A 24,804-nucleotide genomic window follows, 5' to 3' on the forward strand; every position below is an offset into this window, starting at 1 on the left:
GTTAGATGATAGTATGTAGTTCTATATACATCATGGTCCAAAACAGACATGAGAATGAGAATGTAGCAGAAAAAACACCTTTTTAAATTGAAGGTATGCCTGGGTAGCCCAATCAGTTAAGCATCTGACCCTTGATTTCAGTTCAGGTCATGATCTCATGGTTCATGAGTTTCAGCTCCACGTCAGGCTCTGTGCTGACAGCACAAAGCCTGCTTGGGATTTTCTCTCTCCCTCTCTCTCTGCCCCTCCCCTCCTTGTGCTCTCTCTCTCAAAACTAATAAATAAACATTTTCTTAAATAATAAAATAAATTGAAGATGTAATGGCTCCAAACTCCCAAATTTGATAAAAGACAGAAATTTTCAGTTATAATAGTTGCACAATTGAAAACCAAGGATAAAGAGCAAATTTGTGAGCAGCCAAAAAAAAAAAAAAAGACACTTTACATATACATGAATAATAATCCAGGTAACAGCTCACTTCTCAGATACTAGGTAGCTAGAAAAGAATGGAACATAATGCATGATAGTGCTTAAAGAAAAAAACTGTCAACCCCAAACTCTCTATCCAGTAAAAATATCCTTTTTTTGAAGGCAAAATAAAAAATAAAAATCTACAGAATCATCCCTATGCCACCCAATAAAAATCCCAAGTTTTTTTTTCTTATTTATCTTTTATTTTTGCATGTATGTGAAAACTGAGATGAATTTTTAAAAAACATGAAAATGCAGGGCCAAGTACAGCCAACACCATCTGAAAAAGTGAAACAAAGCTGCAGTACTTATTCTGTCAATATATCAAGACCTTTCATGAAAATATAGTAACTAAGAGAACATGTTATTGGTACAAAGACAAACTGACCAATGGCACAGAATGAAGACTTTCAGAAATAGATCCAGACATATACAGTCAGCTGATTTACAACTGACAGAACACTGCTACAATAGGAAAAAGATGGCCTTTTTTTCTTTTTTTTTTTTTTTTCATGTTTATGTATTTATTTTAAGAGAGGGACAGAGAGTGCATGCCCGGGGAAGGGGCAGAGAGAAAGAAACCCAAGCAGGCTCCATGCTGTCAACACAGAGCTCAATGTGTGGCTTGAAGTCATGAACCATGATATCATGACATGAGCTGAAATCAAGAATCAGATACTTAACCATCTGAGCCACCCAGGTGCCCCAAAGGATGGTCTTTTTAATAAATGATGCTACATAAATTAATATGTATATCAACAAAAATGCAATTTGATGCCCTACCTTATACCATCCACAAAGTCAATTTACAGGTATTGTAGATCTAAAGGTGAAAAGTTAAACAATAAAATTTAGAAGGAAACATGGGAGAATATTTTCTTGATTTTAGTTGGAGTAGGCAAATATTTCTTTAAAAGAATGCAAATGGTCCAAATTGTAAAGAAAAAAATTGATGGTTTAGAGTATATTAAATCTAGAAATCTTTCTTTATCAAAAAAAAATTAGAGTAAACAGGCAACACAGAGGAAGAAAAGTTTTTCACAATACACTCATTGGCAAAGGACTCATACAATAAAGAGATCCTACAAATCACGAAAAAATGATATAAAACTCAAAAGACATGTACTAGAATGTTAAGAGGATTTTTATTTGTAAAATCCAAAAATTGGAAATTGCCCAAAAATCCATTAAAGGTAGAAAAAATAAATTGTGGTATTTCATACAAGAGTATATTACTGACCAATAATAATGAATGATCTGTAACTGTCTACAACAATATAGATGAACCCAAAAGAAGTCAAATAACAAAAAAGCAATTTCTTTAAGATTCCATTTAATTAAAGAGAGGAGGAAAAATAGGAAAGACTGATATTGATTGTATTACCCATATGGGAGAAGTAATGAAAGAAAAGGACTTCAAGGAAAGCTATGGGGATGATATTGATGTAATTCTCCATTTCTTGGTAGGATTGCAGGTTAAACAGATGTATCTGATACTCAAAAATCCTTTAGATGACACATTTAAGATATGTTCCCACTTCTGCAAATATGTTACACATCAAAAAGTTGATAGAAAAGAGAAGAAATTATCCAAGGCAAAAGTGACTAGTAAGTCAATGGCAAAGGAGGAGCTCCAACTTCTAGATGAGAATCCAGATCCTTTTACTAAGAGGCCAGGGGATAGAGTAGGAGCTAAACATAAAGGCCATTATCAAAAGGGCTATTAGGTCTGGGCCTCAAATGTGGAATTTTGATATCATTTCTAAATAAGATTATACATATGGTTAGATAAACTGACATTTGAAACCTTTAAACATTGTGGACTCATCTTGCCTCATGATGAACCATTAGGCAACTTTATATTGTTTTAAATAAGCCCTATAATTTGTGATATGAATAGTAAAGTTGTATAGCTTTATGAGGTTTTATATTAAAATTATTAACTAGTTAATTTAAATATTAAAGTGTACCAAGAATTTTATAATCTGGCTGTAGCATATCTTCATATTTAAGGATATTGGAAGCCCCTCCAAATGAATCTGACTTATCAGGATTGCCTGTAGATAAAAACACAGAAATACTAAAGACATAATAGGCTTTCTATAACTGTTTCTTAAATCTAAATACAAAATTGCAGTTTTCATTACCTAATTAAGGTCTAAAATAAAGATTGATTTTATGTCCTATCTGGTTTAGTGGTCAATTCATTAAAAATGTCTGTTCAGGCTGGCTATATTTTAGAATTTAGTCTAAACACATAATATGCTGTCTTTTAATGGATGGGTATAATCAAAAGGTCTGATTCAAAACTATGCAGTATTTTCCCCACTGGCTAAACTATTTCAAAGAAGCCAAGGAAATTACTGAAATCTTTATATACAAATCCATGAAACAAGACTTATATTCCTGAAGTAACTCCATTGTCTTTATTAATGCTTTAGAATAGAAAAAATACTCTATTACCTATAATAATCATAACTTGATTCCTTTAATTCTCCACATTTTAATATTTTGAATTTCAGTATTTAAAAACCATTAGTGTTTCATTCAAGATTGAAAATAAAAGAACTACTAAAATTATGGAAGGGAAATTGGCTACTGAAATGAATTCCACCCAATACTGCATGAATTTCTAATAGATTAAAAAGTCATGTGAACCTTCCAAACATATCAAGTCTGCTATTTTGACTGGAAATTTTATAAAACAAGATTGTCAAGAGAATATCAAAATACCAGCTGCCTCTGCTGCTTTCAAGATCAGAAGTCAGGTGATAACAACCTGCCTACAAGTATTTCAACAAGAGTGATTCAGGGTCAAGAAAATGGCAGGGGTATGGAGTGGAGAAGGTCAGTGTGAAACATGAATGAAAGTCCACTGAATATGTATAAATCTGAACTTTACATGATATAAGATTCAAGTTACTTATGAAGGAAATATAAAGTATTATGAAGTATTACACTTTAAACTAAAAGTATTTAAAATATCCATGCCTTTTTTTAGGAGTAAATTCGTAACTTCTTGAGATGGGACCATTCAAGGGTAAAATTTTTAAAATATCCCTATGTGTTTTTAATACCCCCCAATTCTTCTGGTATCTCCTTCGAACTCCTGGCTTTCTCTTCCCCTCTTAACACCAGGCATCCAAAAGGTAACTCCATTTTCTAGTATACTAAATTCTAGTATATTAAATCTAGTATACTAAATAATAAACTAAGCAAGCATAGTTTCCCTGTTTTATGATGTCTATAATTCACTTTTTAAAACATCAGCATGGGTGCCTGGGTGGCTCGGTCGGATAAGCATCCCACTTTGGCTCAGGTCATGATCTCACGGTTTGTGGGTTCGAGCCCCGCATTGGGCTCTGTGCTGACAGCTCAGAGCCTAGAGCCTGCTTTGGATTCTGTGTCTCCCTTTCTCTCTGCCCCTCCCTGCTTGTGTTTCTCTCTCTCAAAAATAAATAGACTTTAAAAAAATGTGTGAAAAGAAAGAAAGAAAGAAAGAAAGAAAGAAAGAAAGAAAGAAAGAAAGAAAGAATTTTATGATCAAGAATTCATGTTCTAGGGGTCTTGGTGGCAAATACACATCAGAAAGCCGACCTCAGAGAGAACTACAAGTGCTGCTGTATCCATGTTCTTAAAATACATGAGACATTTGTTAATTAGCATCCCAAATGTCAGATACAGATTTTCACTAGTGAAATTAGTGGTTTATTAATCTGCAAAATGAATGCTAGACATAGGCTCCCCTTGGGGAAATTAGTGGTATTCAACATCTGTACATTGGCTGTAATTTAGCATGAACAGGATTTAAGAAACCAGTAACTTGACCCTTTGTACTGTGTCCATTCATTGGTTTGGAAGATATCTGGTTACCAAGTCTTTGTATTACAATATGTATGCTATTTCTGGAATATCATCACTTCTTTTCATGTGAAGTAGTGGGCTCAGCACCTGCAAAGAAGAGAGTTGGGACTTCCTGGAGAATACTAAACAAGTTATACAAAATGCTTAGTGCCTGCTTACTAATAAGTGCTTATTAAATAAGTACGTAAACCTGAGGTTGAACTTGGTCTAAAAGCTTGTTTTATTTTCATCTGGCACTAATGTCACAGGAGAGTAGCCTTAATACACCTCAATCTTTTGTGATGGCCACTAATCATATGCCAAAAAGAACACAGAAGTTGTGCACAACCAAACTGGTTTAGGTCAGTTTGTAGATCTCTTGACTGCTTATTTCCATAAAAATTTATATTCCCAGATATTTAAAGCTCTCTTCATAAATCACAATGGTAAGTTAATTTTTGTTAAATTGCCCATAGGTACCTTGCCACCTATTTAAGGACTCTAATGTCTTAATCCACAGGTAGAACTTTAATGGTGGAAAATCTAGCCTTCAGAGTGAATGGCTAGAGAAGATGATTTTGGTCTTGAAGAGTTTTGAAGGTCTTTAAGCTATACTTCACTGGGTGGTAATATTCTGACTTTATATTGGGCTGGCTCTGACCTCTAGTGTTTTGTTGTAGGTGACTACATGAATCTTCAAGAATTTAAAAAGTCACCTAAGCCTTGCAAACTTATTAAATTTGCTACAATAGTTTTGGACCTTGTTTTTATGTCAGTAACCATCTGACACTAAAGTACTATTCATTTCCAGTAGCAAATAATTAATTAATAAGAAAACTGGAGGCTGTCTTAAGGTCTTTTGTTTAATTTTGTATCCTTAGAGCTTTGTGGGCTGTAATATTTTTACTACATATAGAATTTATAGTTACTATCTTGCATAATTTCTTATAGATAATTGTGTTGTTTCATACTATCCTAAATGAAGACTCTATTAAATTTGGTGGTGTCCATAAAGGACATGTACTATCTAAAGCTGCCCATAGGTACCTTTCCCTGTGCACTTAAACATACAACAGAAAGATATTTTAATGATTTTGGTAAGTGGTGCTATAACCAAGCATATAAATTTTTCATTTGGGAATTTTTATCTCAGCTGACTTCTGAAGCAATGCTAAGTCTTTTCCTTTCCTTTGGCATCAACTCAACACACATACAAATAATTTTGTGCATTAATTGTTATTATAACTATGTGTTTGTTTATGCTCTTGATTGTTTGCAAACATTTTTCATATAAAGGAATCACCTGCACTTATAAAATACTCTCTGTTCTCCAAAATTCCATTGCATTTAGTACAATGCCAAATATAAAATGATGGTGAATGATTATGTTGATGAGATAACTACTTTGATGAATGATTTTTAATTAATGAAATAATGTTCATTTTCTTTGCCCTAAAATAATTTTCTCATTTGTTAGATGATATTTAGCTGATTTAAGTTTGTTAGAGCAGTCAATTGTCAGTCTGTTCAAATGCTTTATTGTGTCTCCTTAACGTAAACTAGCATATGTGCTAAATCAGTAGTTTCAGATACAAAACCTCTAGCTTTGCTTCTGGTAATTTTTTTAAGTGGGCGTGCCATTAATAGGATGCTTAAAAATAGCAACCCCCTGTAGAACGTAGAGGAAAAGAACACGTTCCTTAATATATAAATATTTTTTACCCAAGCATTATTGGCTTCTTTTTTCAAAATTCAGTTAAAGAAAACTCAAACCATAAAGCTGAATGAATTTCAACCTAATACTGTTTTTGTTTTCAATGCATAACTAAAACATCCTTACTAGCATAGTTCCTCAGACATAGGAAATATTTGCTGAAGGAATATAAACATTCACAAATGATCATAAAATTAAGCTTAATTTTTAAAAAGCTGATTTTTTTTAAGTGAAAGTATTAAATAATTTACGTTACTTCTGATGATGTTCGTTTTCACTTTGTACAGAAGGTGGAGCCAAAGACATATTTATCTACTGGCTGGGGCTCTTTCCCATTAAACAACAAAACAAAACAAAACAAAACAAAATAATTCTTCCCTTGACAAATCTTTTTGTGTGTGTAGCCTCACAGTAAGATTCACTTGAAGATAGGTGTGGGCTATCTGTCAGAATAAGTTCAGATTTTACCCAAGTTGAGACCAACTTTGATCCTTAAATCTCTCTCAAGGATGATAGAATGCTAAATAAATAGGAAGCAAGTCTAGGCTAAGTGAATTCTCTGGAGTTATGAAGCCAATTGTCAGACCCCAGAACTCTATTGAAAACGGATTCTAGCACAAGTCAGCAAATATGTTGGGAAATTTTCGTTACTCTAAAGGAAATATGATTGATCAACAGTCACATTAAAAGCACATTTTAAGGCTGGTTTTACCAATTTAGGTAGAACTTGCATACTATTGAGGTTCAAATTAACTTTTTCTGCTTCCTTACTGTCCAATAAATGTTAGATAAAATGGAAATTTGGTGCATAGAAGGGATTATTCTGATGCTAAAGAAAGGAAAGCAATAAAACAATGCCATCTTACTCCAATACATAATCATCCTAGACCCTCCCAGTCTTAGATAATCTTTTTATTCATCTACAGCTGTCTTCAGAATCCCCCAGAGGTATGGCAAACTTCAACTCTGCTCAATTTGCTCTTCATTTGGAGTCAGCTGATAACCTCACCACCTTGAAAAATTATCTTCAACCCCCAGCTTCCTAATGCTCATACTCTTCGCCTCAAAATGTGTACATTTTTTTCCCTCCGTGTTCTGCATTCACTGTTGGTTTAAAGGAATAACTGTACTTTTTTCAGAGTTGAGACCCTCCCCAGTACTCAAGTGATATTTTCCTTACAAATAACCCCCTGTGGTCATTTTAAATACCCTTCTCTTTCCCAGATTCTACATTGCCTCTTTTTTTAAGCTATTTATTTGGAAATCCACTCAGGCTGTGTGTGTGCTTTTTGGCACTTAGCCCAAATCATCATATCTCTTGGTAATCTCATGTATACCTGTTGTTTCAAACATCAATTCTATGAGTATAAAACCAAATCTTACAACAATTTTAACCTGAACTCCGTAGCCCATGTTTTAAATTGCCAGTGAGATATCTTTACTTAGATGTTTCACTTCTTCATGCTAAAATATTCCAAGCCAAAATCATTACATCTCTTTCAGCAAATCAGTTCCTCCTCCAGACTTCTTTTTGTTACCAACATTTTCCCAATCAAAACTCCAGTCTCTGCTTCCATACCTTCTTTCCCTTGTTCTCCTCATTCAATCTGTCATTAAGCTCTGATAATTCGATTTCCCTTTATCTTTCTTACTCCTAGAACCCTAGTTCAACTTCTTATAACTCACTCACCTACCATTACCATATTCTCTTCACTAGTCTCCAATCTGCAGCCATCAATTACTTTTGAATGTTTATGCTACTCATTGAAGTGAGTAATCCACCACAGTTTATGTGAGATAGGCATTGAAAGTGCTTAAAAACTAATCCATTCATCTCTTAAAATTTCAGAAACTGGTATTTAGGAACAAAGGTAAATATCCAAAAATACATTTGGCTCCCATATTAAGAAATCTTTTTCACAGTTCTGAATAAGAGTCTGCTTGCCACTGTGCCAATAATGTGCATTTTTCAACACACAGGGCAACATGGATAAAGTAGGCTCTAAGCCCCGGCCCATGGTGGGGCCTAAAGAAGCCATGCAGATGACAGGAACTATAAATGACTGTCCCTCATCCCTTAAGAGCAGTATTGCCTCACTAGCAAATCAGAGTGCATCCATTTCTTCTGCAGAGACAAGACCTGGCAATCTCAGAAGATGTGGTGCTGGGAAGTCAGTGTTTATATTAATGAAATAGCATTAATATTTCTGAGAATTTGAGAAAAACATATTTAAAAAAAACCTGTCCCACAATTTTTTACAAAACATTTCAATTGAGACAAGATTCTAAGATCAGATAAGTGAGATTCTGTATAAAAGTACATTATGGTTCAAAATGTAACATCAGCACTGCTAGAGTACGAAGTATAATAGGAGTTACTACCAGGCATTTGGAGATGCTGGTAGGTGTTCATGAGAGAAAACTGCGTTGTTGGTGTTCTAACAGGGAAGCCATCCATAGTAACGCAATGCCCCTTGAGTATTATTACTTATTGGATCACATTTTGGTAGAATTATTCCAAAAGAAGAGAAAATCACATAGCGTGTCTTTTATGAAGGATCACATGAAAATAATTTTAGAGATAAGAGATATAGTATATTCCATATGTTAAGAGAATATTTAATTACTGGCTCATGCTTTAGCTAATCTTTTTGGCTTAGAAAATGGTTCAAGTGATATCCGTGAATAACTTAATTTTGTATAAAGAAGTTCTTTAGTCTTATTTCAAGTTGGTCATAGAGGCATAGATTAAGAAGAAAAGGTAGAATACTTAGACATCAATATTCTTTCATATGCCTAACAAAACATAATTGAAAAAGATCACAATTTTTCATTTAAAAAACTCTGTTATAAAATAATCATAATTGTTCGGTCATGAAACTAATTCTGAATTAGCATTTTAATAAATTTTTTAAATAAAATGGACAAATTCAGTAATAATTGTACTTGATAAACAATTTCACTAAGGTAAAACACATAGTTATGTAAACTAAATGAAGCATAGATTTCTTTTTTTCAAGAGGAAAAACAGATTTTCTTATAATAAAGAGAATTCAGAATGTGTTCTGAATTGAATAAAATAATTTTTAGTTAGGACAACACCTTAGGCTCATTTAAAGGAAAGGACAATATAAATACAAGACCAAAACATATTCATGGGCTGCTGACCTTGGAGACAAGAAAGTTAGATTTCAATTTCTTTATTTCCCTTCTTTAACTTAAAGAACATGTACACTTGGAAATAGTATAGCCCAGCAAACGAGAGTAAAATTGTGTCTTAAAACTACAACATTTCAAAAGGTGTTTTCTAATCATTTTAATGAAAGTATATTTAGGGAAATGTATCTGTCAAGAAATATTTCTCATCTCCTTTTTCTTGGTATTCGTATTACTGAGAAAACAGTAAGGAATATCAAGGCTGGATGAGTTTGCTTTGTTTCCAGAAAATAATGGCCAAGAGATTTCCCTGCCCAACTTCAGGAGCATCACTGAAGCCTGTTTATGGGGAATTGTCCTACCACAGCCCTCTGGTATGGCATCTGGGGAGTCCTCAAAAGAGCTATCCACTCTAAGAATGAGGCAACATGACTCAGGTTATTATAAACATTAATGCAGAGCGCCAAAGAGGGAAGGCCATAGAAGTGGAGGAAAATCACATAAAAATTCTATGCACATACACAAAAATTATATGCACAGCTTTACTGTCATTGGGCAGAAAACTCTACAGTGCGTTTAGGAGAGGGAGATGGCCACCAGGAGGGTCAATAATTTGGGGACCCACTTAATGCCAACTTATCATATGAGTACTTCATTAAAAAAAAATCCTGACATCTCACTACAGAAGATATTGATTTTTAATGTGTTGCCATGAATGGGACCGAGATACTATAAATTTTCAGTTCCTCAAAGATCTGATACAGGTCAGATACCACAATTTCAAAATTAAAATATTTTATATATAATACAGTTATAAATATAGTTTTTGCTACACTGAAGGAAAGAGTAAAAATTCAAAGCAGTTGGGGGAGGGGGGTTGGAAGGTAGATTTGGGATGAGCATACCACCATGTATATTCATTTTTGCAATGTCTGTCTCCCATCCCACCATTTCCTTTGTTAATTGTCCCCACTTAAGAGGAAAGGAATTAGATCATCAAATAACCCACACCCACCTTTAACTTCACACACCTTGGCCAATATGAAACAAGTCTGCACTGGCTATACTCTGTTCCACCATTTTTATTTACTGCAACACAAAACATGCAATATATATAATTTTAGAAAAGATTGTAATATTATAGAGAACTTTTTATTATCCCTGGACTTTTGGTGAAACAAGCACTAAAACCAGTAATTGCTATCTATAAAGAGTAACTACAAGTAGTGACATTCACGCCTCTAATGCTCTTCCATTTTTCTCGTCAGCAAATTTAAACTACAACTTGATCTCAACCTGGCTATTCCTCAGTGCCTTTTCTCCCCAACCCTTCCACGTCCACCGGCCTCCCCTCCACTCTCCTCCCCGCCTTTCCTCTGCCCCTCCCCTTCTTCAGCCCCTCCTCCTCGTTGAGTCAGTGGCTTGAAACTTTTAAAAGCTCTGTGCTCCAATTAGAAAAAAGCTTTTACGAGGTATCAGCACTTTTCTTTCATTAGGGGGAAGGAGTGAAGAAAGTACCAAGCAGCAGCAGACTTTTAAACTTTAAATAGACAGGTCTGAGTGCCTGAACTTGCTTTTTCATTTTACTTCATCCTCCAAGGAGTTCAATCACTTGGCGTGCCTACTTCTTTTAAGAGAAAGAGTAAGTTAAAAAAATACTTTACCTGTTCGTTTCTTTTTCTAAGTAAAAGTTTTCTAAAGTTCTAAAATTTATTAAATGGAGCTTTGATATGGTACTGTAAATGGAATGGTGAACTTGAAAATGTGTCTGTAGTTTTAAATTTAAAATTGAGCGTTCAGTATTTATTTTCTTGACTGTTGAAAAGTTCCTAACAATGCAACAGGTAAAATAAGATTCAAACTTTTCCAATTGGAATGAAGCACTAGTTTACTGGATATTTGGTTCTTCATTTTAGAGTATAATTTTTCTTTTTTCTGGAGTCGATAATAGTCTAGGTGCTTTGTAACTTGGGGTGGGGGGGGGTGGCCTGGGTTGGGGATTTGACTGACAACATCACAAAAATCAAAGTGCAAATTTGCTTAGCGTGCTTGCTATAGAATTCTACACTGTGTGCTTTTTCATATGTAAATCTTGATTGATGTTCTATAGCCCTGCAAAGCAAACTTCTTAACAAAGTGCTTTGTTAAGACCTTGCGGTTACTTGACTTCCACGTGGTCCCTTCCTAGAATTTTCCTCAGTAAACAAAAAGATATAAAAATCAGAGTTGTAATATTGAGGTTTTTAAAACAAATAGTTACTTTATGTTAGCAACCACTTTGGAAAGATTTGAGACCCTAGGAGAAGCACCTTTTTTACTCGACCACGTTGGCAATTCAGCAGATGAAATCCCTTGAATGGGTGGTTACTCACAAAGCATTTGAAGGGAAGAAACTTTTAGAAAAAAGTGAATGCCAGGATGCATTTTCAAAACCGTCTCCTAACACTGAAACTCCTAGAAAGAATATGAAATAAAATAAAATTTCTTAAACATCGCCTTAAGGGAGCTAGCCGCCACCCCCCCCCCCCCCCCCCGACTCATGCCCCTCTTAAGTCCGTCCGAACCTGTAACAGACTTCAGAGCTCTGGGGCGACTTTGGGTTGGAGCAGCTTGGGTGCTGCCAGTAGGCAGTGATTATGTTGATTTGTTATTTTAAAGGGTTCAGTTCCTTAAATGCTCTATTGGTAACACATTCTGTTATCCAGAAATGCAACCATGCATTTTGGTGCTTGCTAAGGATTTTGTTCACACTTCACAGGCCAAAGTAATTAGTTTAAATTCTTAGTGCGACCCTACAGTTTGAAGTATTTGCACCGGCGAATGCTGAAAAGCAAATAAAAATGAAAGCTTCTGCGGAGGCCAGGGGCGGGGTGGGGGGTGGCGCGGGGCGCCTCTGCCATCTTAGCATCTGTCGGGCTCGCTCCGGGCTCCTGCGCTGCCGGAGCTCCGGGGTTTGGAGAGGTTTGCTAAGACATTTCCCTGAAATCCTTACCAGCCAAACCGAGCGCAGGTCCTCGTTCCGCCACTGAAAAGGAAGGGGAGGGGGAGCAGAGCGGGGGCAGATGGACTGCGTGCCAAATGGTAGAAGAAGAGCAAACGATTAATTCAATTAAACGTGTCAATCCAATTTCCCTTCCCTCTCCCCCCCTCCCCTTTTTTTCTGAGTCCTACTGTGTAAACGTTGGTAAAGCAGTCTGAGTACCTCGGGGATTACCGTGCTCATATTGCACTTGTAACTCTTGCAAGTTCTCGAAACTTCCCAAGAATGGGAAGGGGGGGTGGGGGGGGGAGCATAATGAAATGAGGAAAGAGCTAATGACGTGTCCAGAGGCGAATCAGTACAGGATTCGGAAACTCAAACCTTGAGTTCCGAGCAGCGGATTGCCCATAAATCCACTTAGGCATCCAAATGTTTACTGAGCGTTTCTGATAAAGTTTATCATAATCTCCCCTTGACCAGCCTCACACTCACCCTCACCCTGGGGCAAGTCTGTATCTCTCTTTACAAGTGCTAAGTGGGGGTGGGAAGAGGAGACCTATAAATTGTTGGTAAAATAGATTTGGTTTTATTTGGAAATGAGTTTAATTTCTTTTGCTTCACGAACCAAGTTAGTAGTAAAAACATGCTTAATCTCACCCCCCGCCCCCGAAAATTGGGCACACTTGATCACCAAGTGTTCCGTTGCAATTTGAAGAATAGATATTTCTTAAGGAAGCCTGATTTTTACTTTCTGTACGAAGATTGTTGAAAATAAAAGCCAGTATTAATGCAGAAGTCTCATTAATTCCATCTCACATAATGAAATAAACTGGTTAGAAAATAACTCGGAAGTGTAATTTTTCTAGGTAGGCCGAATTGACTGGAAATTATACCAGTAACAGGAGTACATTCTGTCCTGGCAATGTATGTGATGCTTTGTACTTCCCAAAGTCAGGGGTATAGCTGTCACCTGTCCTTTGCGTGGAAAATGCAGTGGTACTGCTGTGCTCCTACTTTCTTCACATTTTAAACAGGTTCCACATTTTTCTAATGCCTTTTAGAATTTATCACCACAGCTGCCCCATCCACTGGATTTCTCAGCCTTTCCCGTGTGATTCCTTCATTGCTGACTCCGGGAAACAAGGTTCCAAAGATACTCTCTAGCAAGCATCTTTAAAGGGTGCGTTTTCAGATACTGAAAGTTGTTTTCTTAGTTAGATGTTTCCAATTCCTGCGTAGAGAAGGATGGAAACTCATGATACAGTGCATTCCTTCCTTTCTTTTATAATATCCAGAGGTGTAGCTTGGTATGAAGTCTCAGAGCCTTTTATATATGATACCCGAGGGAAGAGAATGATAGGAAAGTCACCAGTGATTAATACCTTCTACTCCACCTTTCCTGTTCTGACTTCCCTCCAAGATTCTAGGTTGTTTGAATAGATTTTTGGAGCTTATCCACAGATACCAGTTCAGCTCTGAAGGGAAAAGTAGTTATCTAGTGTTTATGATTAAGGTCAATATTCAATATAGGTAAGTCCAGTTTAAAAAAAAATCCCCAGAGTTTTTCCTTCATGGGAGGTTAATTGTGTGAATTCTGTGGTGGTGGTTGTGTGGGGTTTTTTTTTGTTTTGTTTTGTTTTGTTTTTTGGGTCCTTGTGATAACTACCTAAATTTTTCACTTTGCCTGTCTAAATTCACCATTTATGTATGTACATATTATTTTTTGCCAAAATGAAAACACAAACCATGGTGAGATATGTATATCAATGGCTTTAGCCTTAAAATTTTCCATAATGTCCATATTTGAATTTCCCTAGCTTTCTAAGTAATTTCTAGAAAATATAGATTTTATGGAATGTTTAAAATTCAGAGTAATGTAGAAATAGGATGGGGGTTTTTTGTTTGTTTTGTTTTTTTAAACCAACTTCTGTGAGCTAGATACATTCTATAGAATATGGCTCTTTTAATTATTTGAGGAAGATGCCTTCAAATAGAAACAAAGACAGGAGATGTTCTTCATGATTTTTTTCTTTTTTTCCTTAACAGCTGATAAAGGGTAAATTCTTCCTTCTAGATCTGTAGGGAATTGCTAAAATAGCAATATTGTAATCATTACAAGAGCATCTTAAAAACTAATTGATTACCATTAGGAAAATGTTAATCATTTCCTAGCTGCTATTTTGCTAAAAAAATACTCCAAGATAAAATAAATGAGCTATATCTATATCTAAAGATCTTTTAAAGAATACTAGCTAAACTTTATTAGCTCTTACTATGAGCTTTCAAGTGCAGGAGTTATCTTATTCAGTGCTTACTGAAGAAAACAGACTGTTCTTAATCAATACACTTGTGAGTACCCTAATGGTGTATTTATGTGATGACAAAATAACCAGGCTGTTCAATAAAAATAGTCAATTTGGAGGTAAGTGGAGGAGAACACCAAGAACTTATAGAAGTTGTGTTTTGTTTTGTCTCACCTCACAGTAGAAGAACATGGCTTTCAGCCTGCAGCTTCTGACTTAGTTAAGGTTTTTCTTCTGGCATCCCTAAAGTGACCATGAGGCACTCCTGTTAGTGGGGGAGTTGAGTGGTAGCCATTGAACTGGGGGGGGAGGGGGGTGTCTCTGTGTGATAGGTATCATACTATCTTTGGAGTCCCTCAACCCCTATCTCATCTCATTGTTCTATGGAGGCTGATGTAGGTTGACTATGTGGTGAAGAGGGAACCAAGGAAAGAAAGTCTTGTAGCTCCTGTCCCCCCCAAAACTACACAGTTCTATGCTCACATGAAAGCTGAGGAAATATAATGGTATGCTTCCTTTTAAATAGAATAGGTATTTAAATGGAATAGGTTTGATACACTACAGAGTTAGGCTAATCCTGCAGATAGGAGGAAGCAAAGGTTGTGTATTATTTAATGAACTGGGAATATTTACCATGGTACTGGATTCAAATCATTCAATGCCTGCATAGACTCAGGCTACTTAGAGGTGTTATGTGAACCAGGGTTAATATCAGCTGCTGCTCTTCCCCTTCAGAGCCCCAGCCCTACCTCAAGATTTGTCATTCTTGAAGTAAAAACAAGTTTAAATGGGCAAGACACTATGGTGTTACTTATTCTCGGCACTGTGGTGTTATTTATTTTCACCACGTAGTGTACAGAGTGAGAATACAGCAGAAGGGGGATGACAACACAAGTTTGTTGTTTAATATCTTAACCTGTAACAACATAATAGACTGAATAAACATCTCTGATACCTGACGCAGTTCTGCAAGAATCCCAAATTACTGTGCTGTGTAATAAATTCAAGAAGCTCTTTGTTAAGGAACCTTTTTACTTACATCAGTCCTTACTGCTTGCTCAGGAGTCATTTGAAGCATATTGTTTCAACAGACAGTTTTCTGTTTTAGCAATTATCACTTGAAAATTTAATGTCTGCATATGAGATGCTGACAGTACTTTTTTTTTTTAAATACTATGAAACTAATGTAAAGAAAAAATTAGTTTGAAACTTCAGAAATTTGGGATATATGTAAGAGAATCCCAAAGAGGTAGTAAACAACAAGACTGGTGAATGGAACCTGGTGCCTTTTTGGGTACTGTGGAGACCACAGTGGACAAACCCCCTTGTGGAGCTTGCATTCTGATTGAGGAAAACAGACGGTAATAAGTCCTTGTCCTGGAGAAAGACAAACAACAGACAGGTAAATACATATAAAACCTGTCAAGTAGAGCTAAAGACCATTAAAGAAACAAAAACAGGACAAAGGGAAATAGGAAGTGACAGGACTGGAGGGCTGGCTGATGAAGTGAGACCAGAACTGAGACCTACAGATGTGACAAAGTGAACTGCGTAGACAGAGCAGAGCTGATCAAGGCAGATCAACTTGATCTTTCTTTCAAGATTGGCTGGCTGTTGGAGGAGAATAGTTTGGCAAGCAGGGTGACTAGGCTAGTGACCTGAAACCTGAGGAGGTGATGATGGCTGAGATCAGGCTAAGTGGTGGGGAGCCTCCGTCAGTCTGGGTTTTGGGGGAAGATAAAGCCTATAGTATTTGCTGACAGTATGAATGTCAGTTATGTTAATTATGTGTGGATATGAATATTACCAAAGAACATCTGGCTGTTGTGACTGTAGAGGAATGGTCGCAACTGAGCTCAGTCAAGAACGTTTACTGCAAGGGACAGGGGTTCTTAGAAAAGTTAAAAACCTCAGGAGCGTTTACATTTTAGCTTGAGTGGCTTAAAATTTTTTGGTCTTAGTATATTAAACACACGCACTGCATTACCCTTTCCCCCAGATAAATCTATGAAATGATTTTTATCAGGCACTTCGATAGTCATTTTCTTACACATTTTTAGCCCGTGTGATTTTATTTTTCCTTTAAGTGCTTACTTTCAATCACTGAAAGGTGATCGATATCAAGTCTCACTTTAGTTCTTAATCCTATTTAACTTTACTTAAGTCCCTACTCTAAACTCATTACAGCTGTCACTTGTGAAATTCTCTAAAATCAAAATGAAAATATTTTCTAATTTTCCTAACAATTACTAGGGCATTAATGACATGGAGCGACTTGACTACAGCTTTGGCGTGGTGATTTGTTTTTAAGGGCCTGGCAAAAGGGACACTCAAAAGTAATTTAAAATTGAAGCTTTCTTTTCATTTTGAATCAAGTGTTTGGATCTTTACGCTCTTGGGGAGCATCTGATGGAAGTAGAGTGACACAGGGTGGTTCAGTGAAGGGGGAGCTCAGTTCCCAGATGCCCAGAGAGCCTCTGCTCCTCATCCCGGACCACCCCTTTGGCCTTTTTAGATTTTCTTCTCCTTTCTGCTCTTCTAACATTTCTCCAATCCTAAATATTTTGAATAGGCACCAAAAATGTCAAGGAACCATTGTTTGCCTCCTGGCCTGAAACTTCAGAATCACCTGGTGCATTTGTTTTAAAAAAGAAAATAAACACCGAAAAAACCCAACCAAAAACCAAAACCAAAAACTAATTTCCCTGCACTCCCCTCCTGCCCCTCACCCCCCAATCAGATTAAGTCAGGCTGGTGAGTGCCAGGAATGTATATTTTCAACAAATGTTACCAAATGATTGTGGTTCAGGAACCACTGCAGAGGGTCCAGGGGGTCCTTGGAGAGGTCATGCTTGGATGCCCGTGGCTTTTGGCCTCTAGTCTAGAGGGCCATAAAGAGCAACGGGAAAAAATGTGACCTGACCTGACATGGTACACAGAAGACAAGAAGGATGATCCAGCTGCTGTCAAGCATTTGCTTCTAATGAAAATTTTGCATTAACTCCTTAACTCCTTCTACATATAAAGTCCCAGCTTGGGAACCTAGAGGTGAAGGCATGAATATACATGAAGTACACTCAGCTCCTGTGTTTTTCTCCTGTATCACATAAGGAATATACCTGTCTTATGATGGTAAATATGAATGAGGTATACAGTCTGTAAATCAATGCCAGGGATTCAGTAAACATAATTATGCCCATTCTTTATTTTAAAAATATTAATTTTTTAACTAAGATTTGGAAAAATGAAAATACTAATGGGGTAGAGGGTCAACTAGTTGATAGAACTTTTGACTCAAAACAAAGTGAACAACTACCAGAAAAAGTAACTATTTTTGTTACCTCTCCTTGAAAATCACAAGCATTATAAGCCATCGCATTAAACATTATCTGATGGTCTCTGTGAGAGTGGTAATGACAGGTTACAGGATACTGGGTGTCCAATTGGATAATTCATCTTATTCAGATGAAAGAGTATAACTCATTAATGCAAATGACAACTGCGTGGGTGCTTAAAGAAAAGACAACTTTGCAATTAAGTTGCTGGTGTATTAATAAAGAACTATTACCTAGTGAACTGCCCAGTGACCCAATTCACATACTGTTGCACTATGGGGTTGTTTTTGGGAATCTCAGAATTACATGAAAGTTGAGTTTTATTTTCCATAATATGTACTAGAACTTAGTATAGTACTTAATTTCCACAAGCATCTACATAATCATATTTTACTTTGAATAATGATGAAGCACTGACCAAAATGACAACTTTTCAGTGTGCCTGGTAATATCTAAACATGTTAAGTTTGTCTTGAGCTCCATCATTGGGTGAGTATGATGAGATGTTTGCAGACAGTTTATCATTTTATAGTTGATTGTTTTTGTGGTCCCCTTTTCCCCCTGCAATTGGAGTATTGAGCAAAAGCAGATGACACTGGCAAAATATTGTAATTCTCTGCAAACAGAATTAAGGCCAATTTACACATCATCACATAGAAACTATCTACTGATATAGCTCCAAAAATTCTGTTTTGTTTGTTTGACCCTCATGGACTGTACTTCTTCATTCCCAGTGTACTATTTTCTGCTAAATTGTAGTTTTTTTTCCTATGTTCTCTCACCATTAAACTGTCCATCAAAGCTAAATTACTCCTATCACTTTGAGCCTCCCCTGGACTCTAACTCTTTTTGTAACCTTATAAGCCTTTGTTTTTTTGTTTTTTGTTTTCCCTTTGTTCTTTTTTGACTGTTCTTTCCATACATCAGCTTCACTGTCTAACATGTCACTTCAGAATCTAAAATGGCCCTTCCCAAAAGTGGAAGGGAAGCCCCCTTTTTAATGACCCTCGGAAAAGCATTACTTCTGCAATCTGCCTACCCACTTCCCCGTCTTCCTTCAGCATTCTTTGGCATTCTTGCCATCAAAGATACCCATCGACTGCTGATTTAGATAGCTGGCACATAGTTTCATTTTACGGATCTGCCGTCTCTTCTCTGTTCCATCTGGGAAATCCCAAGCCAGATTTCCATTTCATTTCTTCACTTCCCTTGGAGGGATAGGCATTAAATGGCACTGTAATGTTGCATGGTGGGGAAGACGACTCCCTTGGATTTCATTAACTTCCTACAAGGAGAAAGTGGCTCATAGTTCAATTCCAGATGAGAAGCTTTTATATTCAGATAATGAACATATTTCTATTTCTAAGAAGCCTATATAATCCTACTTTCAGTTACACTGTTTAAAATTTATTATGAAGCTCCTGGAAAGACTTTGCTTAACTTGTTTTTGATTATTAAATAATCTTTGAGCACTTCTTACTTTTGTAACTCTCCATTTACTACTCTGGTGAAAATTAGACTATTCTCTATGCCTGCCACGTGTAATGTTACTCATTTCTTCCCAGCTTTCAGCCCTTGCTAAGATTGTATGAAAGCATGAGAATATTTCTAGCCTTAATCCAGCTTTATTATAATTTTAAAACCAGTGTGGTGCCCTAGAAATCCTTGGCCTTGGGATCATAAGTCTTCTTGTGGCTCTAGTAATAGTTAAATATTTCCTATACCCCTAAGAGCTCAACTTTCATCAATTAAATGAAGGAGCTATTGACAGAGGTATGAATCGAAGTATATAAATAACTTTTGGGATCCATGTTGAGATCTCTACAGAGTTGGATCTATTTCTCATCCCCAGCAATGGGGAAGTCCTAGGCTTAAGATATCTAGCTATTGATAGGAAGTTAAATCTAGTATATCAGCTGAGGGCCCAAAGCCTGGTAAGTGAACTTGATAGTGTACAGCAATCAAAAGATGAAAACCAATCATTTTTGCTAGAGATAACACTTTAAAGTGGTCTAATAGGAGTGAGACAAATTGAATTTTTACTTGAAATGTAATGTGCATTTATTTACTCTTTGCTTTTTTGAAAGAAGTGCCCTGCATATAATGACAGTGTGTCAAATGGTGTATTTTAGTACACTATACTTTTCTCTGGGAAGAAGACAGACTTTTGGACCACATAAATCACTGCTTAAGAAGAAACAGAAGTATAAATGACCGTAATATAGAATATACACAAATTACACTTGAAATAGCAAGGTGAAACATTTCAGAGTAGTTAGGAATAAAATGCTGTATAATAGCAATAAGGTTTGGAAATAGCTTGTGTATAAATGTGTTCATGGGTGTTCTTACTTCAGTTCTTAAATACCCATAATTTTCGAATACCATCCATCAGCATTTTGCTAAGGCATGCATCCAGACACAAGCCTATCTGGCGAGAACTATTGTCACTTATCAGATGGATAAAATAGGCAGAGGCACTTAGCATAGACAGTTTCTCAAGTCACATGGTAGGGCAGTGGTTGAGCAAGTAACATCTTTGCCAGTTAAGATTGCAATTTACCAGGCACATCGGCTCTGTTGCTTCTAAGACTTACCTTACTTCAAGAAAATTGTGAGACATCTTTGCAGGCGGAAAAATGGGACAGGAAGAGTTTGCACTTTTTTGGTGGGGCAGGGGCGGGAGGGATGTGCTAGAAAGATATGAGAACTTTAATAATATTTTGACTATTGACTGAAAACAGTTATACATTTTAACTAATAATTTGCAGTCTATGATCATTTAGTTGTCTTTCTGCTTCTTTTCAGGTGGTGCTCTGGCAACATGGGTGACTGGAGTGCCTTAGGCAAACTCCTTGACAAGGTTCAAGCCTATTCCACCGCTGGAGGGAAAGTGTGGCTGTCTGTCCTGTTCATTTTCCGAATCCTGCTACTGGGGACGGCGGTTGAGTCGGCCTGGGGTGATGAGCAGTCTGCCTTTCGTTGTAACACTCAGCAACCTGGTTGTGAAAATGTCTGCTATGACAAATCCTTCCCAATCTCTCACGTACGCTTCTGGGTCCTCCAGATCATATTTGTGTCTGTCCCCACACTGTTGTACCTGGCTCACGTGTTCTACGTGATGCGCAAGGAAGAGAAACTGAACAAGAAAGAGGAAGAACTCAAAGTTGCCCAAACGGATGGTGTCAATGTGGAGATGCACTTGAAGCAGATTGAAATCAAGAAATTCAAGTATGGTATTGAAGAGCACGGCAAGGTGAAAATGCGAGGGGGCCTGCTGCGAACCTACATCATCAGCATCCTCTTCAAGTCTGTCTTTGAGGTGGCCTTCTTGCTGATCCAGTGGTACATCTATGGATTCAGCCTGAGTGCCGTTTACACCTGCAAAAGAGATCCCTGCCCTCATCAAGTAGACTGCTTCCTCTCTCGTCCCACAGAGAAAACCATCTTCATCATCTTCATGCTGGTAGTGTCCTTGGTGTCTCTTGCCTTGAACATCATCGAACTCTTCTATGTCTTCTTCAAGGGTGTTAAGGATCGTGTGAAGGGGAAGAGCGATCCTTACCATGCTACCACTGGCCCACTGAGCCCCTCAAAAGAATGTGGATCTCCGAAATATGCCTACTTCAATGGCTGCTCCTCACCAACTGCTCCCCTCTCACCCATGTCTCCTCCTGGGTACAAGCTGGTTACCGGAGACAGAAACAATTCTTCCTGCCGCAATTACAACAAACAAGCAAGTGAGCAAAACTGGGCTAATTACAGTGCAGAACAAAATCGAATGGGGCAGGCAGGAAGCACCATCTCCAACTCCCATGCACAGCCTTTTGATTTCCCTGATGACAACCAGAATTCCAAAAAACTAGCTACTGGGCACGAACTGCAACCACTAGCCATTGTGGACCAGCGACCTTCCAGCAGAGCCAGCAGCCGTGCCAGCAGCCGACCTCGGCCTGATGACCTGGAGATCTAGATCCAGGCTTGAGAGCATCGAGATTCCGCTCACTTGTGGAGAAGAGAAAAGGTGCTGTCGAAAGTGCACCTTAGGTGTTCATTTTGTTCCATTGCAGGTGGTACTCAACAGCCTTCCTCATGAGGCTTAGAAAACACAAAGACATTAGAATACCTAGGTTCATTGGGGGTATTTGGGATAGGTGGGTGGAGAGGGAGGGGATAAGGGAGGTACATGTTGGTATTTAATGTAGTTGATTCAAAGAACTGTAGTTCTAAATATAAGTTGCATTAGGTGATACATAGCTAAGGGCTTTTTCTCCCCCCACACACCCCTAAGAATAGTTCTGTGTATGTGAAAGAGTGGGTGATATTTTTGGATAAGTACTTTTTTTATTCTACCATGAAACTGAAATAACTTTGACCAGGAAAAAAAAAAAAAATGCTTCCTGGACATCTTGTTTCTTTTTATCAAGAAAAAGTTGGAGGATTGTCCTTATGTCCCTGCTAAAACATTCCATTGTTAAAATTTGCACTTTGAAGGTAAGCTTTCTAGGCCTGACCCTCCAGGTGTCAGTGGACTTGAGATACTATATTTGTTATTCTTGGTATCAGTTAAAAGTCCAGACGAGGCCCACAGAAAGAGACTTTCCATCGCATTTTCAAATCTCGGCCAGTCATATGGACATTATTTCTTTTACATCTAGTTGTGACATGTAACTGCCATCACTGTTTCATCATTCCTCAGCTACTATTCACATTCATTTAGTGGTTTCTGTAAACATTTTGAAAACAGTTGGGATGTCATTTAACATTTTTTGAATTAGAGTCAGGGAAGCAAGCCATGCTCAATATTTAACAATCACTTATATGTGTAAGTGTGTGGAAGAGTGTGTTTTATTCGTCATATATTGGTACAAGCAGATGCAGTATAAACTCACAAATACAGATTTGAAAATAATGCATACACAGTGTTCAAATTTGAGCCTTTCTCATGGATTTTGTGGTGTGGGCCAATATGGTGTTTACATTCTATAATTCCTGCTGTGCAAGTAAAGCACACTTTTTCCCCCTAAGTGGTTTTTTTTTTCCCCCCATGTATCCTATTATGGATACTGGTATTGTTAATTATGATTTTTTTTCCTTTTTCTCTTTTTTTAGAATATAGCAGTAATGCTATTGCTGAAATGAATGATTTTCTTTTTCTGAAGTGTAATCATGAATGCTTGAATGATAGAATTTTAGTACTGTAAACAGGCTTTAGTAATTAATGTGAGACACTTAGAAGAAATGCTTAGAGTGGGCTTTTAAGTGTGCCTAAATGAATTTCGCAGTAACTGGTATCCTTGGTTTTGTCCTACGTAATACACATTAGTTCAGAACTTGTATTCTGTTATGAGTTTGACAGTCTTTTGGAGTGACCAGCAACTTTGATGTTTGCACTAAGACTTTATTTGGAATGCAAGAGAGGTTGACAAGAGGTTTCAGTAGTACACATGTAACTAATTTATTTGAAATCTACCCTAAAGAAATCTACCAGTTTCTTCAAATGTCTTCTTAAAACTCATCAGAGATGATTCATGAAAATGCAGAGCATCATACTTTTCTTCTTGCGTGTCAGCTACATAAACAATTTTGTACAATGAAAAATACTAATTGGTTTGACATTCCATGTTAAACTACTGTTACGTTCAGCTTCGTTGCATGTAATGTAGACCTTGTCCATCAGATCATGTGTTCTGGAGAGTGTTCCTTATTCAATAAAGTTTTAATTTAGTATAAGGAGAGCAATCTATATCCTGTGTGATTTTTAAAACTTTTATTGCATCTATTCACAATTATCAAAGACATTTCCATTAGTTTTGATGATTTAGGCAAATAAGATTCACAAACTTCAGGAGTCTTTAAAAACAACATCATTAGCTAGGTTCAGTGCAACATTGATAACAGTTTTGGGTATTTGTTAAACTAAGAGAAGATAAAGTACATAAGTGTTGGATTTGGAATATAAGATTAGCGATATGTGCGATAAAGCTTAAAATAAGGTAATGTTAAGTAATTTAGTAGATCCATACATGAGAGAAGTAAGCATGAAAAGATAAGGACGATGTAATTTGAAAACTGGAGCCTCCTGGAGATAAAAGACTAAGAACAAAGTCCATTTAAGTGTGGTTATGCTCTATGACAAAAGAATGAAATAGATCTAGGAATCTTAAACCTAAAGACATTGTGAAAAATACAAAAAATAGATTTTAGAAATTCCTAACACCCCACCCTCCCACCCAACTGAATCATTCAAAGGGAGTAGAATAGTTTTGGACAGTGTATAATATTGCTATAATTTTAGATATAAAATTTATTGGAGTGCCTGTGTGACTCAGTTAAGCATCCGACTTCAGCCTAGGTCATGATCTCATGGTTCATAAGTTTGAGCCCCACGTCAGGCTCTGTGATGACAGCTCGGAGCCTGCTTCAGATTCTGTGTCTCCCTCTCTGCCCCTCCCCTGCTCATGCTCTGTCTTAAAACTACACATTAAAAAAAATTTTTTTAATATATAAAATATATTAATACTTATAAGTCACGTTTCAAATTTTTAAAAATTTGCATACATGCCACAGCAAACTAGATTACTAGAACATAAAATTAGTACTGATTTAGAAATCTAGTCCAGTTCAGTTGCTTCTTTTATTTTTTTTTGAGCAAGGGTTATGAGATTTGCCTAAAATCAAAGGATTATCTAATAACCAGTTTTCCAGTCAATATAATTGGTAATGTCAACATGTCTTCGGGTATTATCATTTGGCTGGCTGAGAAACCTATCAAAGAAGCAAGTTTTCTGTGTATTTGCATTTACTATGGGAAATAGAGAAATGAATTATTTATTTGAATGTATGTGTTTCTATGTCCTACACATGCAGGGTTCATGAGATATGGATGGATAAATAATTAGACCATCAAATGTTGGAGTAGCAGAGTGGAGGTATGAAACAGCGTTCTGATTTAGGTGTATGGAGGTGAGAGGGCAAGTTACGGCTTTCAGAAAGTGCAT

The 24,804-nt window shown here is 36.8% G+C and overlaps 1 protein-coding gene across 1 annotated transcript; it reads left to right on the plus strand.

Annotated features, from left to right (window-relative positions):
• The first annotated feature begins 10,638 nt into the window (after positions 1-10,638).
• Positions 10,639-23,541, plus strand: GJA1 (gap junction protein alpha 1). Its single transcript, XM_007099208.3, has 2 exons — positions 10,639-10,827; positions 20,612-23,541. Exon 2 carries the CDS (start codon positions 20,628-20,630, stop codon positions 21,774-21,776), a length of 1,149 nt encoding a protein of 382 aa, XP_007099270.2. The 5' UTR covers positions 10,639-10,827; positions 20,612-20,627; the 3' UTR covers positions 21,777-23,541.
• The last annotated feature ends 1,263 nt before the right edge of the window (positions 23,542-24,804 follow it).

This window comes from Panthera tigris, chromosome B2 (assembly GCF_018350195.1).
Source record: "Panthera tigris isolate Pti1 chromosome B2, P.tigris_Pti1_mat1.1, whole genome shotgun sequence".
Classification (NCBI taxonomy): Eukaryota; Metazoa; Chordata; class Mammalia; order Carnivora; family Felidae; genus Panthera; species Panthera tigris.

Coding starts and splice junctions, on each gene's coding strand:
- GJA1 (XM_007099208.3), top strand. CDS start 20,628: ATGGGTGACTGGAGTGCCTTAGGCAAACTCCTTGACAAGGTTCAAGCC.